Here is a 15,825-nt window from a genome sequence, read left to right on the forward strand (position 1 = left end):
AGCCTATTTTTACAAAAACGGCTTCTACGGGGCCATAACGTAAGATACAAGGTATGGAGCCTTTTATACATTGTTGTGTTTCTTTAGAAATAAATAATGGACAAATGGAGTCTTTAAACGCCTCAGATGTAAAGTTATTCGCTGTCAAAGTGACGCCAAAATGAATGAGTTAAGACAAAAAGAAAGAAATAAAGATAAAGGAAGGTGTAAAAATCAGGACAAGGGCCTCACCATTCCTTTCCAAAGCTCAATTAAGAGCTTCTGTCCGCAAGCTTCTTTTCAAAGTCGTGAATTATTTATCTTTGAATTGTTAATAAATAATAACAGAGGACTCCGGGGACCCTGCCCGGTCAATTAGACGATGAAGAGGGTGAGTCGGAGCAGCGGGGGGTCGACGCATTATTAACATCAGCCCTCACTCACTTTCTTCATCTTCATTATATCGCTCGCCGTCAGACACAATAACGCCTCGATACAATGCCCGACTTCAAACGGCCTGACGGATCCACTCCTTATTTTCAACTCACCTTCTTCTTTTGCTTCTCTTTTGTATATACATAATTATTTGCTGTCTTTACACCAAGATTTTTTTTTTCTCTTCTAGGCCTGCTCCCAGTTCGAGAGCTTTCTACGGTGTTCATCATTCATTCGCTTGAATCGAATTAAGTGCTTGAATTATTCTGGAATAAAAGTGTGAAGATAGTATCTATATGTAGTGCAGTTTAGCATTTGTATACAGGTGTATGAGTATAGAAGATCTGGCACACCTGGTGCATGGTCATTAGCATGATTATTAGACATTTGCATGATTATATATAATAAATTGTAGGCCTAAAAATCTGTAAATCCATGAGCATGTTGGAGAGCAAACGCACAGCTGAATCAGATTTGTAAAAAGGTCACTTTTTGCCTTCTATTTTTTTATATATATATATGAGAGTAGGCCTAGGCTATACTTCTTTTGTCACATAGCGTTTTTCTGCTACTATACAGTAGGGAAGTGTGCTATTTCAGATGCAGCATAGTTTGCAATTAAAACTTTTACTACTTTAAAAAAACTTATTTGTGGCATGCTTGCACATATTTAGCTTACTGGGGTTTTCCAGAGCATTGTCAGAATAAGAGTTGGTGAGATGTGGAAAAATTATGAAATTAATGTTAAGAATCACTAATTATCTATATTTACTATGACTAATTGCCACGTGTCATCCTAATTTGAATGGAATATGAACATGCCATGGATTTATATTTGACACTTTAGTAGTCAGGGTATGATGTATCCACCAGAGGGCAGTGTAACCATCATGTTCTCATGTAGTAAGGCAAGTTTGTATTGATATAATATTGCATTTTATAAATGCCACTTTGATATATTGTTATATAATGCAATACCATTAACTCGCTGTATATACTAAGCATAGTAGTCACTGTTTAAGTTTATTATCACTGTATCAGGAATCAGCTGTTTTAATGTAACAGCCTACTATAAAAACGCTGACAAACTATAGATATACATGTTCTTCATTCATAATTACCATGTAAATAACAATGCTTGATTAATTACACACATTTGTGTAAATCTGTTGAGTAACATCTTACTAATGCAAATTAATTGTAATTGTACAATATATTAGCATACAAGAGATACCAATTTATCACTCACTCAATCTCACACACACAGCATTGCATTCATTCGCTGTAACATTAGGTATTGCACCACTTCATAAGTCCATCACTGAATGTCTCAGGTCGATTGTCTCGTCTTCATTCTAAAGTTTTGTCACTCCATGCTAAAGACTTTCTCTTGGCGAGCTCCATCCAGGACGGCTGAGCTCCATCTGACCGTGGCTGTGGCTGCTGAGAGACGTCTGGTGGCGATGATGATGATGATACGGCTGATGTTGCTGGAAGCTCAGATGTGACGGTAAGTGCTATTGCAGAGGAACACGGACATGCACATCAACGTCTGTATAATTTTTTTTATTTTTTTATTTTTTATTTTTTAACCTTTATTTAACCAGGGAAATAATCACATTGAGATAAATATCTCATTTACAAGTGAGCCCTGGCCAAGGTAGCAGCACACAATATACATAACTACATAAAACAAATTACACAACACACACACAATAAGACAAGATTTGATGAAGCTTTGAGGAACAGCAAAAAAATTGCAAACATTTGAAAATGACAGTCAAAGCAGTGGCTTACTTTCTGTGTTAGGTGGGACGGGTTTTGCATTCCCATCCATCTTGTTGGAAGCTGCTGCTCTCTTTGCTGTGTGATCTTCTGGTGTACAGTTCCAACCATTGTCCTGCAAAGAGTAAAGAAATAATTCAATGATATTGGATGCATCTTAATGACCTTAAATTAATTTACATCTTAATGAGACTACACAGAATAATATAATCTGTACAGTATAATTTTTCATATATATATATATATATATATATATATATATATATATATATATATATGTGTGTGTGTGTGTGTATATATATATATATATATAAATATATATATACACTGGTGTATATATATACATCTAGATGCTTGATATGTATATATAATGTGTGTGTGTGTGTGTGTACACACATTATATATACATATCTAGCATCTATATAGATGTGTGTATATATATATATATGAAAATTTATATAAAATATAGATCATGTATTCTATGTAGTATATTCGATGTAGTCTCTCGGTTATATATAATATCTATAATATTTTCTTTCAGTTGGCATTCATGAGGGATAGATGGTGGATATCATTTTATTTGTGCATTGCATTGTGTTCTAGGTTTAAAGGAATTGTTTGTAAACTCAATGGAATATGTCCTGTCAGAATATTACCCAGAATATTGTGTGTGTGTGTGTTCTCTGTGCTCTCCAGCCATGTTACCTGCTTGTCTTTTGTTCCACTGGGTGCTGGTTTAGTAGTAGGTCTCAGTGAGGCCGGCTGAATTGGTGTGTTCAGTGTGTGCTGTGTTTTCAGAGGATGCAGCGTGGCGGTGGTCAGTGGTTGTGTTTTAGGCTGTACGGCTGGTTTGGGAGGCTGTGCAGGAGGTGCTGTTGGAGGTGAAGGGTGGACTGGAGAGTGATTTGTGCCCAGTCTGCTCAAGAATGGCTGGTAAGCCCTGGTCTTCTCTCTGGCTAGACTCTTCCAGCCTGGCTCAGACGCAGGTTCTTTAGTTGCTCCTGATGTATTCTGGATAGATGGTCTGCCATCTGTAAAAAAAAAAAAAAAACTAAATTTTATTAAGGCAGAAAGAATTGTACATTTAACTTTGTTTTCTGTGTTATGAAATGACACAATAATAATTTTTACTTTTTGATGATAAATTCTGATTGACACTGCTTTGCAGTTATTTTGTTTTTTCACGGCAGTCTATTATTTTGGTATTAAAAATTTCAGATAAACCCACTGCAAAATGGCACATTTCAATAAAACAAACAGTGATTGGCTGTTGTACTTGTCAGTCAGACTCTCTTCATGTGTACGTCGGCCATTGTTGCCCAGAATATCCAATAGTGAAAAGTCAGAGCAACTTTTATTCTCAAACATGCACAAAAAACCCCCCAAATATATATAGTTTCTTCTCTTTTTTTTTAGGAGACAATAACTGTGCACTTTGATCTCTAAAACTTTACATACAACTGTACTACACACTACATGAAAGGTAACATTCGAAAAAGCATAATAGGGGCTATAATATACTTTAACTATAATAACCCTATTTCAAATATCCAGTTCCTTTAATATTTAATTTTATGACCAATTCCTTGAACAAAAAAAATATTGATTGAACCAATCCCACAAATGGATACCATATATCAGAAAGAAGAAACACATTTACACTCACTGTCTTGGGCAGCAAGCTGAACCTCAAGGCTCTGTGAATCTTGTATTTTGGGAACACTGTGTTTACTCTTTGAATTGCCCTCACACGTATTTCTGAAGGTTTCTGCTTCTGAGTCAGCCAGCACTGTATTAGACTCCAAACTGTACCGTTTGGTTTCATCTTTAATTTTGGAAACCTCCGAGCGATATCTCAGCGACAGAGAGGTTGTGCGGAGCTGCACCCCAAAAGTATTCTTCTGTTTTCTGTCCTCAGGTTCCTCTAGTTTCTCTGTTTCCACGTGTTCTGTTGCAATATCAGTCTTAAGGTTGGTTCCTGTCGTTGGTTTGGACACAATAGGAGGCGTTACTTCTCTACGACAACTCTTTGTGTCTTGTGTTTGATGGATGAGATTCTGAACCTCTGTTGGTTTCGTTTCTCTTGCTTCATCTTTCTGCGGCTCTAGGTGGGGTTTGTTGGATTGAGTCTTGATTCCTGGAGTACCTTTCAAATGTCCCTCGTTCTGCTTCGTCACAACCTCACTTGTTGTTTTGGAGTGATGCTTTGCAGATGCACTGAAAAGTTTTGTTGAGGCCTCCATGGCTCCTTTTGGAGACGTAGGGCTCCTTATTTCCATTTTCGGATTTTTGATGCGAGATACAGGAAATTGTCTAAATGATGCTTCCTCCTGGAGGCTTTCCTTTGTATTTGTCCCACACACAATATTCTCACTCATCTGAATCTGGATATCATTTGGATCACGTCTCTGGATAGGTGAATGGGCTCGTAATGACTCTATTTCTCTTGATGGTTGTGTCGTTTCTGGAAGTCCTGATGGTGACGGTGGACCCGAGGAGCTTGAGGTCAAGCCAAAGGACATGGGCTGCAAATAAAGTGGATTTGTGGTGACTTTGCCCTCAGATTCAGGAGACGCTTCTGATTTTTGGATTTCAACACCCAGAGATTGGACATTAAGTTCAGTTCTGTTGGGGTTCTCCTCCTGGTTCTGCACTGACTTTGCAGGAGATGTCTCTGTAGGTTCTGTAGAGATGGGCTTCTCTTTTAGGTCCGAAGATGGAGAGGAAGACAAATGACGTTGCTCTGTCTCTGTGAACGTTATAGTTTCATCATCATCATCATCATCATCATCCTCCTCAGACAGAACGTTGTCCAGATCACTGATGCTTTCTGAACGATACCTGGGAGAAAGAGATGCCTGGAAAAGAGAGATCGAAATGCCTTGAATTTTGTTTTGTTTAAACCAACCGTTTAGTAATGATTAAGTATTCATAACTTTTAGCAGATTTCAGTTATCAGTGATTTTCATCTACTATTTATATTTTATTTCAATTAATGAAAACCTTTAGTTTTAGTTAACATCCTTTGAAAATAAAATCCTACTTTAAATGGGACTTTAAATTAGTTATTTTAAAATGGCAAAATAATTGTATAACTTTAGTTGCATAAAGGATAAAATTAACACATATTTGTAAATTAAATCATTCTAAATGAATAAAATAAGCACTTCCAGTGTCCACACTGCCATTGATTACAATGAGAGGGGTCTAGTTTTTTAACACATCCAGTGTAACGTTGTCACATTAATCTGATTTAAATGACTTTATGCTCTTTAAATCTATTTATACATACAGCTTGATGTGAAGTAGCCGAGGCATATGCATTGTATCGCCCTCACTGTCTTACCGTTGGCACTCTGTTTCCTCTTGTGCTGGCTCTTTGTTTCCTCGGTTTGACTGACATGCGATGACGGGCAGCCGAGTTGTCCAAACTGGCCATGTAACATGCAGGGCTACTGAAGTCAACTCCTGAAGTGGGTGTGGTCGAGGCGGAGGTGGGGGAGATGATTGGCTGAGGGGACGGTTTGGAGACTGGGGATGGAGGCCTTGATGATGGCTGGAAAAGATCACCCTGAGCGAGACAATATTTACCATCAAATAATGTACATATGCCAAGTTTTTCTTTGTAAATGATTATTCGCAAAGATTGTTTTGAATAATGCGGTGTGTCAATATTACCTGTTCTTCTTCTTCGCTTCCTGTTCCTGCTAAACTCAGAGAGCTCAGATGTTTCTGAGATTCGGGATACTGTACGAAAAATGGCATTTGGATTCCATTAATAAGGTCAAAGTTAAAGTAGTAGCAAATGTCTCTATGTTTTTTAAGTGTACCTAAACTTTCTGCCTCTGTTGTTCTGTTACCTTGTAAACGGCTCTATGCATCACTCGCTCGTGGAAGGACGTCTCGGGTGGACTGCACGGTAAACCATCATCCTCTGAAGTGGTTCCTGAGTCTTCTGTGCGTTTTCCAGGAATCAACATTGGAGGAGGACCTAGATGTAAGTTCTGTTGCTGTAGTTTCAACTGCCGGAACAAAATATAAACCGCTTGCTATTTACTCAACCCTAGCCTTACTCAAATTAAAGTTGAACAAAGCACACTGCTGTAGCATAATAAGAATAGTTCAAATAATCTGCTATCTTTTTCTGTTGGTTGGTTTCTCCACAAAGAATATTCCCTTACTTGTAAGGCCTTAATTTTGCCATGAACGTTCTCTTGTGAAAGAACGCGTGTTGGTTCTGTGGACTCGGTCTGATCGGTAAAGAAGATGCTTTCGTGAGACAGCGCCCTGGAGCTCAGACACTGCGGGTACCTGCGGATCAGATTCAAAAGGTTCATTTTATTTTATTTTAGTTTCAGTAGAATATCTGTATAAAAACATCAGTACAATATCTGTATATAGATATTGTACTACATATTTGTATTGGTTATATGAAATAGAATATATTCTATATATTGTCCCACTATTTTACTATATATATTTTAGGTTTTATACATGCATACACCCCGACACACTACAATGCAATATAGTGTACAAATAGCCAATTTAATTTGATATCAGATTAGTAAACAAGCAGGACAGCTCTTTGATGTTAAAGTGCCCTTATTATGCTATTTTGAAGGTTACTAATTTTGTTTTGAATGTCTTCTACAATAGATTTACATGCATCCAAGGTTGAAATAAAAATCAAAGTGTCTGAAGCTTACTCTGCTCTGATTGGTCAGATGGCCCAGTCTGTTGTGATTGGTCTACTCTGCTCTGATTGGTCAGATGGCCCAGTCTGTTGTGATTGGGCTACTCTGCTCTGATTGGTCAGATGGCCCAGTCTGTTGTGATTGGTCTACTCTGCTCTGATTGGTCAGATGGCCCAGTCTGTTGTGATTGGTCTACTCTGCTCTGATTGGTCAGATGGCCCAGTCTGTTGTGATTGGGCTACTCTGCTCTGATTGGTCAGATGGCCCAGTCTGTTGTGATTGGTCTACTGCGATCAACGTGTCAAAACTGAAACTCCCATTACCATATCTGAATTTTAGCTCCTGTCTTCCTCAGCACTTGATACGCTGTGATACGATCAGTAACGATGGCGTCAGTTCAACCGTACAATTCCAGTCTTCATTCTTTGGAAGTGCATGCAAAGTGGATTTGCTTTGGCAGCACAGAAAATGTGAATATGTGAACTTCTCGACATGTGAATAACATGAACCAAACTCATCCAAACTCAGCAACAACTAGTGTTTGAAGGTCAAAGTAGACGATGTTCGAGGGCAGCCAATACAGACCATAGGCTGGCATTATGCAATTTTCTTTTTAAACCTACGTAAGTTCGTGTAGGAAATAAGACTGGAATTACCGATGACTCCATATATAGCCAATAACTTACACATTAACATTTATCGTGAACTTTGCGGACCTTTTACATTCACAAACAGCTATATTATACACAACATGAATGGATAAGCATAATAGGGCCACTTTAATTTACGAATATATCAATGACTTACGAAAACTCGTCTTCAGAGTCGGAGCCTTCCCTTATGCCCTCTGGAGCAGTGATGTCACTAGCGGACTGGCTTTGCTTAATCAGCCCTTCGCTTTCCTTTTTCTTCAGTTTCCCAAAGAGACGCGTCTTCAGCTGCTTAAAACGGGACTTCTTCCTCCCTGTTGAAGAGACCAGGAATAAGAAACATTGATTTGCATGGATCTCCAGAAATAGAGATTAATGACGTCATGATGATCTGTTTGAGGAGATGTTTATTTTTTTATGATTAATTATTTATTCAATATTAGTGTCTTATATCATAAGGCTACTGGGTTACAGTGATTTAACTATGGTTAAGGGAGTTTTAGACAGTCTTTCCTAATGTTGTGTCTAAAAATAGCCCTTAAACGTGGTAATGCATGTATTTCTCATTAATAAATCCTTAAATAGAAAATGTGTGAATGTATTCAAATCAGGAATTCGAACACAAACCTGTGAGCTCCTCTCCATTTTTGTCCATATCTCCCGAGCCAGATTCCATGTTTTTATCTGTTGATCCACAATAGAAGAGAAAATCATTTAATGACTCTAAAAAAAGAAAAGCGTATAAATCTCAGTGTGTGCAGACACTGGAGTGATGCATTTACGAACAAGACTTTAAATAGAAACTGGAAGAGTGTCTGCTGCCTGTCTTGTTTATAGCCGTAAAGATCAGCTGATCACAGTTAACTGATCCACTCTGTTTGCACTTTAGCACATCATTTCCTTTGTTCAAAGGTGATGAGCCCTGTTCCAAGCATTTGTTAGATTCCTCAATGTCCTAATAAGGAAAGAGCTGCTCCCTTTTTTCAGTTTAAAAGTTCTTAGAGTCAAAAGCTGAATCTACTACTTTTAAACGGTTAATGTAATTGTGCACTACTACATCATATAACCCAGATTATTGCTCACAAGTTTGATGACGTACATGTAAAGACAGAGTCTCTTTGCTTTTATATCGGCAAACAAGATGACGCACAGCATCTGCTTTCATCCTCTTTGCCGTGTCTTACTGTCAAACCACAGCTTGTGCAAACATCTCCTGTCTCTTTCTATTGGCTTTGTGTTGTGAATGTGATACAATCACTGGCCACTTGTAATACAGTGACTTCTAAGAAGAGAGAATAGTAGTTCACTTTGGTCATGACACCAGTTGCTTAGTGATGCACAAGGGTGACGCAATTTTTAGTAAATACTAGATTGTGTCTACCTGCAACCTGGGAAACCAAGCCCTTGTCCAAGCTCTTACAATTCATTAACCACACACTCTCACACACATGCCCTCAGATTTATTCGTAGGAGTGTCTATAGAACAGCAGAGCATTGACATTTACTGTTCATTACACTTACAGTATTTCATTCACAGATTAGATCAATAAACTTATCAGCTGTTGATACAGTATGTGCTAGCAAAGTAGTTCTTTAGTGCATTGTTGGACAGCCACTTGTAGTGGTGTCCGAAACCAAAGTGGATGTTATCGAGTGCACTCATGCTATCCCATAATGCACCGCAATAACAAGTGTACAACCAATGTACGCTAAACGGCTAGAGAATACCCCTAATGGACTGTGAGGGTCGCACCGAATGAATTCCCGCCTCTCGCCAGAAGATGGCGCCTCCACCGCTGGTCCAATGTGGCCACAGCGTAATATCATGCAGGTATAAGCTCCTTTTTAATTGATTATTAAATTGTTTATTTAAGGTTTACACATAGTTTCCATAACAGAGTTACATATATATCTTTCATCTAACTACTAGAGCTTTAGTTTGAGTTTAAATTTAAGTTTGCTAAGTTTTAAATGATTATTAAACGGCAAGCACAAACTATGCAAAAGTGGCACACTCAGTGTCTTTTTATATTATCCATCAGGTGGAGATTTTAAATTATATCTCTTAAAAGTAAAAGCACATCTCTCCTCAACAAGCATGTGAATAATTATGCCAAATTTTAATACTTAGTTCTTTGTTGAAATAGGTCCCTAATCATAAGTATGAGGGATAATAATAGTGATGATAACCATAATAAAAACAATCATCAGTTTGATATCGTGGCTGTAACTTGATCATGTTGTGCTCTCTGGGGTGTGTGTCTGAAACGTAGCATGAGATGGTTCTATAAAAAACAATCAATTTATGTAAATGTCTGTGTTAGCATATGCACACACACCTGCTACTACTGTCCTCAGGCCTTAACCAAACAATCTAATGACAAATACCAATAAACCCTGTTGTCCTTGCTGTCTAATATAAAATCTTTATGCCATGTGCTTCTGAGCGTGCAGAGGATCACAAAAGTGCTCTACATTCACTTCATGCAATATAGCAGTCGGGATTATGATCAACACAATGGCAGATAATAGACTCTTGTTTAACCAAAAATCAATGTTATGTAATAAGAGGAAGGCTAGAACGTCAAGGGTTCGGCTTTCTTCCCGCAGGTTGTATTCATAAATATCAATGTGTTTTGCATATTAAGAGCCAAAATATGGCTGCTGAGTAATAATGCTGAAAATTCAGCTTTGCCATCACAGGAATAAATAATATTTTAAAATATACATATTTAAAAATACTTATTTTATATCGTAATAATATTTCACAATGTTACTATTTTTACTGTGTTTTTGATCAAATAAATGACTTATTGAGGAACACTAAAAAAAGATTCCCCTAAATCAACTTAACTTAAGTTCATTTGCTGCTTTAAAGGTGCAGTAAGCAATTTCTGAGAAGAACTTGATATTTGAAATCGACACCCAAAAGAAACACACCCGTCCCTTCATTGCCCCACCGCCAAATTAATGAACATGCTATGCAAACGCAGGCGACTAGAAAATATTCACAAAATATTTGTTTAGGTGTGGATTTGGATGTTTTAGTTGTTGATTAGGTCAACAGCGTTTCTCAGAAATCGCTTACTGCAAGTCATTTCAACTCTTCTTTTTTATTTTTATTCAATCTAGTTGGAAAGTAGTTTTTTGTATAACTTAAAAAAATGGAAGTGGTTAAATTATTAAGAGTTAAAGTAATGGAAAAACATGTTATCATAACTTATTGATCATATCATTTGTCTTATAGTAAAGCATGCACGCCTGAATTGGTTGTAAAATGAAAACGAACAAAAACTAAACGTCTAAACTTACCAGCAGCTTTACGTTGAGGCAGAATGTTCTCCCTCGTCTGAGAGCTTCCTTTGTTTTCTTCTGTCTTTTTCCGCTGTGGTCTCTAGTCCTAGTTTTAGATCACTGACATCTGCAACTGAAGTTGAAGAGGTGATTATAGCATGGCAGAAAGACCAGGTTAGAAAAAGAGAGAGAGAGAGAGAGAGAGAGAGAGGGTGGGAACAAAGAGTTTGGTAGTAACAGGATGTGAGGGCAATACATTAGATGTGTTGTAAAACTGCCTGATATCTTCTCGTTGGTTATTGTAGATATGGTGCGCTTTTTGGAGCCCGACGAGATCCATCGTCATTCAGTTCTTTGAATGTACTGTGCTGCTAAATAATTTTCTTCACCTTCCCTATATTTGCTTGCACCTTCTTGACCTGGTCAACTCTTGCATTGCAATGATCTCAAGGAAAGTCCCTCGACGATCTTTAGTAAAAGCCCTTACTAAAGCATATTCTTCCTCTGTAGGAGTTAATAGTTACAGTGGGCTGGTGGCTTTTCCCCTAAAATATTAAAGTGGTCATCTGCTTAATAATTGCCGGGGATAAAACATAAATTGCAGTTTATTTTATGATCTAAATACCATAACGCATTCAAAGTGGTTTATAATACGAATAGGTTGAATTAAAACCATTGCTTTTTACCCAGCAACAAATGTCTCCAGGAGACAAAAACCTGAATCTCTAACCACTGGTAAACACCACATGATAAACTGTTCATTTGTTTTAAAGTATGAAATTTAATTTAATTTAAATAAGTACTTTATATTGTGTATACTGTATATTTATTATGCTGTAATGCTGGTATCCTGTATTATGTATATTCTTTTTTACAGTGAATATATTCTAGATCCTGTACATCCTTTACATCTCGTTACCGTGATGTTGCCAGACCACACACACAAGATTTTTACACTCGCTTTTACACTGATTTAAAAACTCCAGCTACCAATCCATCAGCAGTGAACAGGATGAAGTTGTCAAAAGCTCTCAGCTGACATTAAAAAGCAAAGGCTGGTATTCATATTCACATGCATGCAAATAAACATCTCCATCCTTTGTGTAGTTACTCGTTCTTACCCCTGACTTGGCCACGGTACATTTGATTACAAATGTCATTTAGTTCTTTGACCTGTCACATTTAGCTCTGTGTTGACATTGAAAACTGCTGGTTTAAATACGCCAGGTGTGTTTTTCTGCATTTGCATATCTCTGTGGCCAACTATGTTTTATGCCATACAACTGATTTAAAACGAAGCGTAAGGCTGAGATGCTTGAGTAAAGTCCCACTAAGTGCACTCAACACTAGCAAGTCTTATGCTGGCTATTGGAATTATCGTAAATACGAGTTGGAAATTGGCCTCTCGAGTCCTATTTATGACGGGGAAAGATCATTTTGCTACCCGAGTTTGAGTTGGTTGGGCTATACACTTTAAATATATTGGAGGAAAGTTTAGTAGTTTTATAGTTTTTTCCCACAACATATCAACTCATGCGTTTGTCAAGTATAGCCTATTTATGTACATAACCATTGTATGTACTATACAGATCGGAAATGAGCATTTATTTGACTTAAACACTGGAGTCGTCAGCAACCTATCTAGATCTAGCGCAAGCAATGTTTAAATGGTTGCCAACAAATGGAGCGCTACATTTGATTCAAAATCTGTCGCATGTTGACTAGATATGTTCAGTACATTTTGGCTTTAATAAGATTTCCCTAAGAAATAGGCAAAAATGAACCCTGCGTCCTCTACGATTCCTATTCTCTCTCATCCTATTCTCGAGAATCTCATAATTACGACTTCAGAAGTGGGAAGTAGGAAATTTCTGCTAGCATGTAAAGGCAGCATGAGTCTTGATGTTGTCTTCGGGTCGGAGGATCTTCTTTTTCCCGAAAATGTTAATGTTATCGCATTGGACTAAAATGTACTGACTTTTTACACACAAATTATAAATACTTCCCAAAATGTATTAGATTTTTATTTCCCCACCTTGTTACACTTGTGGTGTTCCCGGTCAAAAATGACCGGCCAACAAAAAATAGCTTCTACATATCTCGTTATGCTATAGTATCGCCAAATATTGGATTCAATCTTTTTGTCAGCTTATTTTCTTTCAATTAGGACAGGTTTTGTGTTTATTTCTCAAACTGACTGATTGTAGGATTCATGATCTGAGCTTATATTGGTCAAAAATGACCATCGTTTAGTGTTCAGGACCGTGTTCATAATGGTCATGTTCACATATTTACATGTGTGCTTGCAAAGATAAAGGCCTCTGACTTGTGCATGTGTGGACACACACACACACACACACACACACACACTTTCTATTTTGAGTTTTACAGGCTTTCTTTTTCACAGAGATGAACTTTATCCTCAGATCCATGAGGCTTTGCGTCGCAGTCTAACAACGCCCTTCAGCCGTGACTTATTCACCATACAGCACAGCCTCTCGCACATTATTGCTTACATAGAGACTGTTTAGCTTTGTGTGATATCATTTCCTTTCCATCTTGTTTGTCTCCCTGAGGTTAGCTTACGTTCAAACAGTGCAGGTGACACCGGAGGAGTTTCCCAGAAGACCTTTCCAAAAATAAGCTCTGAATCAACAGCTTACACAATTAATGAATGTCAACATGTTTTAACCGACCTTTCAGCCGGCTCATAAAGATGCTAAATGAATCCTTTAATAGGAACCAAAGAAGGAGACAACATTATGTACTGTAGTTGGCAACCGGTTGTTTTGACCTAATGTAACCCAACACCCTGAGACTCCACCAGAAATGTCATCTCTCTCACTCTGGCGCACTTTCTCTAGGTTTTTCTTTCAGATTTGACCTTTCCTTTTCTTTTGGTATGAATGCGTCAATTCAAGGACTGCGTTACCCAGGTGAAATGCAATCTACGCAGTCAAGTCCATCTTTGTACACTGTACAGCATGCGATACATTCAGTTAATTCATTAAAATCCCTTGACAAACTTTTCTTATGCTGTTTTTAGGTTGGCTTTGAGAAATATAATAGGATATATACCCAGATAACAACTGTTTTGAGAATTTTCTGCTAACATACATAGCCTACTCTGAACACTCAAAACGTCCAGTTTTTTTAATTTATTTAAACATTTGTTATGCAAAGGAAATGTTCCATCACTTTGCAAACATTACGGAAACATTACTTTTGAATGTTCTCTGAACTGAAGCAAGCAGTAAGTAATACTGTTTAAATTCACCATGAAATCAAGTTGGACAATTCTTCTTTTTTTTATGGAATATTGCTGTATTTATGATGAATGATTTCTCTGAGCACATCATTAATTTGCCCCTCATAATCTTTCATCAAAATAACTTCCCCTCCCTCTTGCAGCTCTTCTCTGATGATGTGTTTACTGGCGTGAGGGCGGGGCCACCTGTCACTCACATGAGATCCACCAATAGCAAACCACAAACATCCAGTCAATTCCCCATGGACAAAATCAAGTCCCACCCTATAGTACATTTATTCTTGTTTGAGAAGCTGTTTCACTCAGATAAATGTCACATAGGGAAGAGAAGACTATCTCAACCTCCGTTTCATGACGACTTTACAAAACGTTAGATAAATCAAAATGTCCAACTTAAACCTTTCCATGTTTTTGTGCTATGAACATGTGCCAAAGTTCTGAGAATGTTCCATGTAGAAGTTAAAAAAACTAACAAGTAGGGCACTACTGCTTTTGTGGTCACTCTATATCAGCACTTTATTATTTTTTATAGCCTAATATTCTAGACCTGTAAAACCTGTACGCTTCATTCACTTTTATCCTTGAAGCTCTGCATTCATCTTTTTGACATTCCGGACAGTTTAGTTCTCGTTCTGCAAACATTAACTTCTTAACAGATAGTGACTAATCTGCTTGAACATTAACTGTGTTTTGAAGATATACCTGACCCCTCCTAAACGCTGCATTCATCCTAAACGAACTGACCTTTGGATTATAATTACTTTAACGTGAGCTAGACAGACTTCCTATCAAACATCACACACCTGTTTTAATACAAGTGTAGGCGGTCAATCACAACATGATCCCTTGATAAACAGCAGTATGGGAGCAATTTAAGCATCTGAAATGATCATTAAATATCTCTGTACTAGTGATAAGATATATAATATTATAGGAAACATGTAAACATACTAACTGGAATCACTAAAGTTGAAGCCATACAGTAACCATGTGTCTTATACAGTATAATGATCCGTGCTTAACTGAATACACTACACTAATAACAAGTGCATCACATGAACATGAGTCTGACGCACAGAAAGTTATTCATTCAAAACCTATTTTTCAGAATCAAATAATCAGCTGAGGAACAGTGTGCACTCAGAACCAGAATTGGGCATCTTTATTTGTAGGCTTTTGAAATCTCTGATCGCCTATTTCAAAGATGATTTTTAACCTCTGATGGTGGCCTTACTTTACATCCTCTAAAAGGTTTTATCCTATCCTTTACCTTACTTGGAGAAAGACATCTACTTTGAGAACATTCCCACAAAATGAAAGTTGCTAATGTTTTTATACAACAGTGCATAAGTAGGCTAGCCTACTTCATGCCTACGAGATAGATAGATTAGATAGATAGATATAGACTGTTACTTTTCAAGTTCAGCATCTCATGGTTTGAAATCGCCGTCGCAAATGTTTTCTTGAAATGGTTTCTTTCAAGACTGCGTCTACTTTCTTTTTTTAGAGACTGCGTCTATTTTATTCTTTTAAAGCAACCCACCAAACTATCGTGCGTATTATCCGCGAAGAGGATGGATATGAACAGAAAAATAACCACCGGAGCCTCAAATGGATGTCTTACCTCTGTGGAATGGAGATGCAGAAGCGCGCACCTGCGCTGAGATCATCAAAAACACTCGCGCAGCTCACGAGACTGAACGAAACTAGTGAGCTCACT

General features: G+C 37.6%; 1 protein-coding gene across 1 annotated transcript; it reads right to left on the reverse strand.

The window, feature by feature from the left end:
• Positions 1–1,408: 1,408 nt before the first annotated feature.
• cracdlb (cracd like b) lies at positions 1,409–15,795 on the reverse strand. The gene is made up of 12 exons (XM_079616774.1): positions 15,730–15,795; positions 10,856–10,970; positions 8,171–8,227; positions 7,701–7,857; positions 6,381–6,510; positions 6,060–6,221; positions 5,878–5,946; positions 5,546–5,770; positions 3,866–5,057; positions 2,905–3,230; positions 2,212–2,314; positions 1,409–1,931 (listed from the first exon to the last, which is right to left on the reverse strand). The coding sequence occupies exons 3-12, from the start codon at positions 8,217–8,219 to the stop codon at positions 1,765–1,767; spliced, it is 2,580 nt and encodes an 859-aa protein (XP_079472900.1). The 5' UTR covers positions 8,220–8,227; positions 10,856–10,970; positions 15,730–15,795; the 3' UTR covers positions 1,409–1,764.
• Positions 15,796–15,825: the final 30 nt, after the last annotated feature.

This window comes from Phoxinus phoxinus (assembly GCF_949152265.1).
Source record: "Phoxinus phoxinus genome assembly, chromosome: 6".
NCBI lineage: Eukaryota > Metazoa > Chordata > Actinopteri > Cypriniformes > Leuciscidae > Phoxinus > Phoxinus phoxinus.

Excerpts from the sequence above, each read along its gene's own strand:
- cracdlb (XM_079616774.1), bottom strand. The coding sequence starts at position 8,219 with ATGGAATCTGGCTCGGGAGATATGGACAAAAATGGAGAGGAGCTCACA. Across the intron at positions 7,858-8,170 it reads AAATGGAGAGGAGCTCACAG|GGAGGAAGAAGTCCCGTTTT; the intron begins GTTTGTGTTCGA and ends TCTCTTCAACAG. Across the intron at positions 6,222-6,380 it reads GCAAAATTAAGGCCTTACAA|TTGAAACTACAGCAACAGAA; the intron begins GTAAGGGAATAT and ends TTGTTCCGGCAG.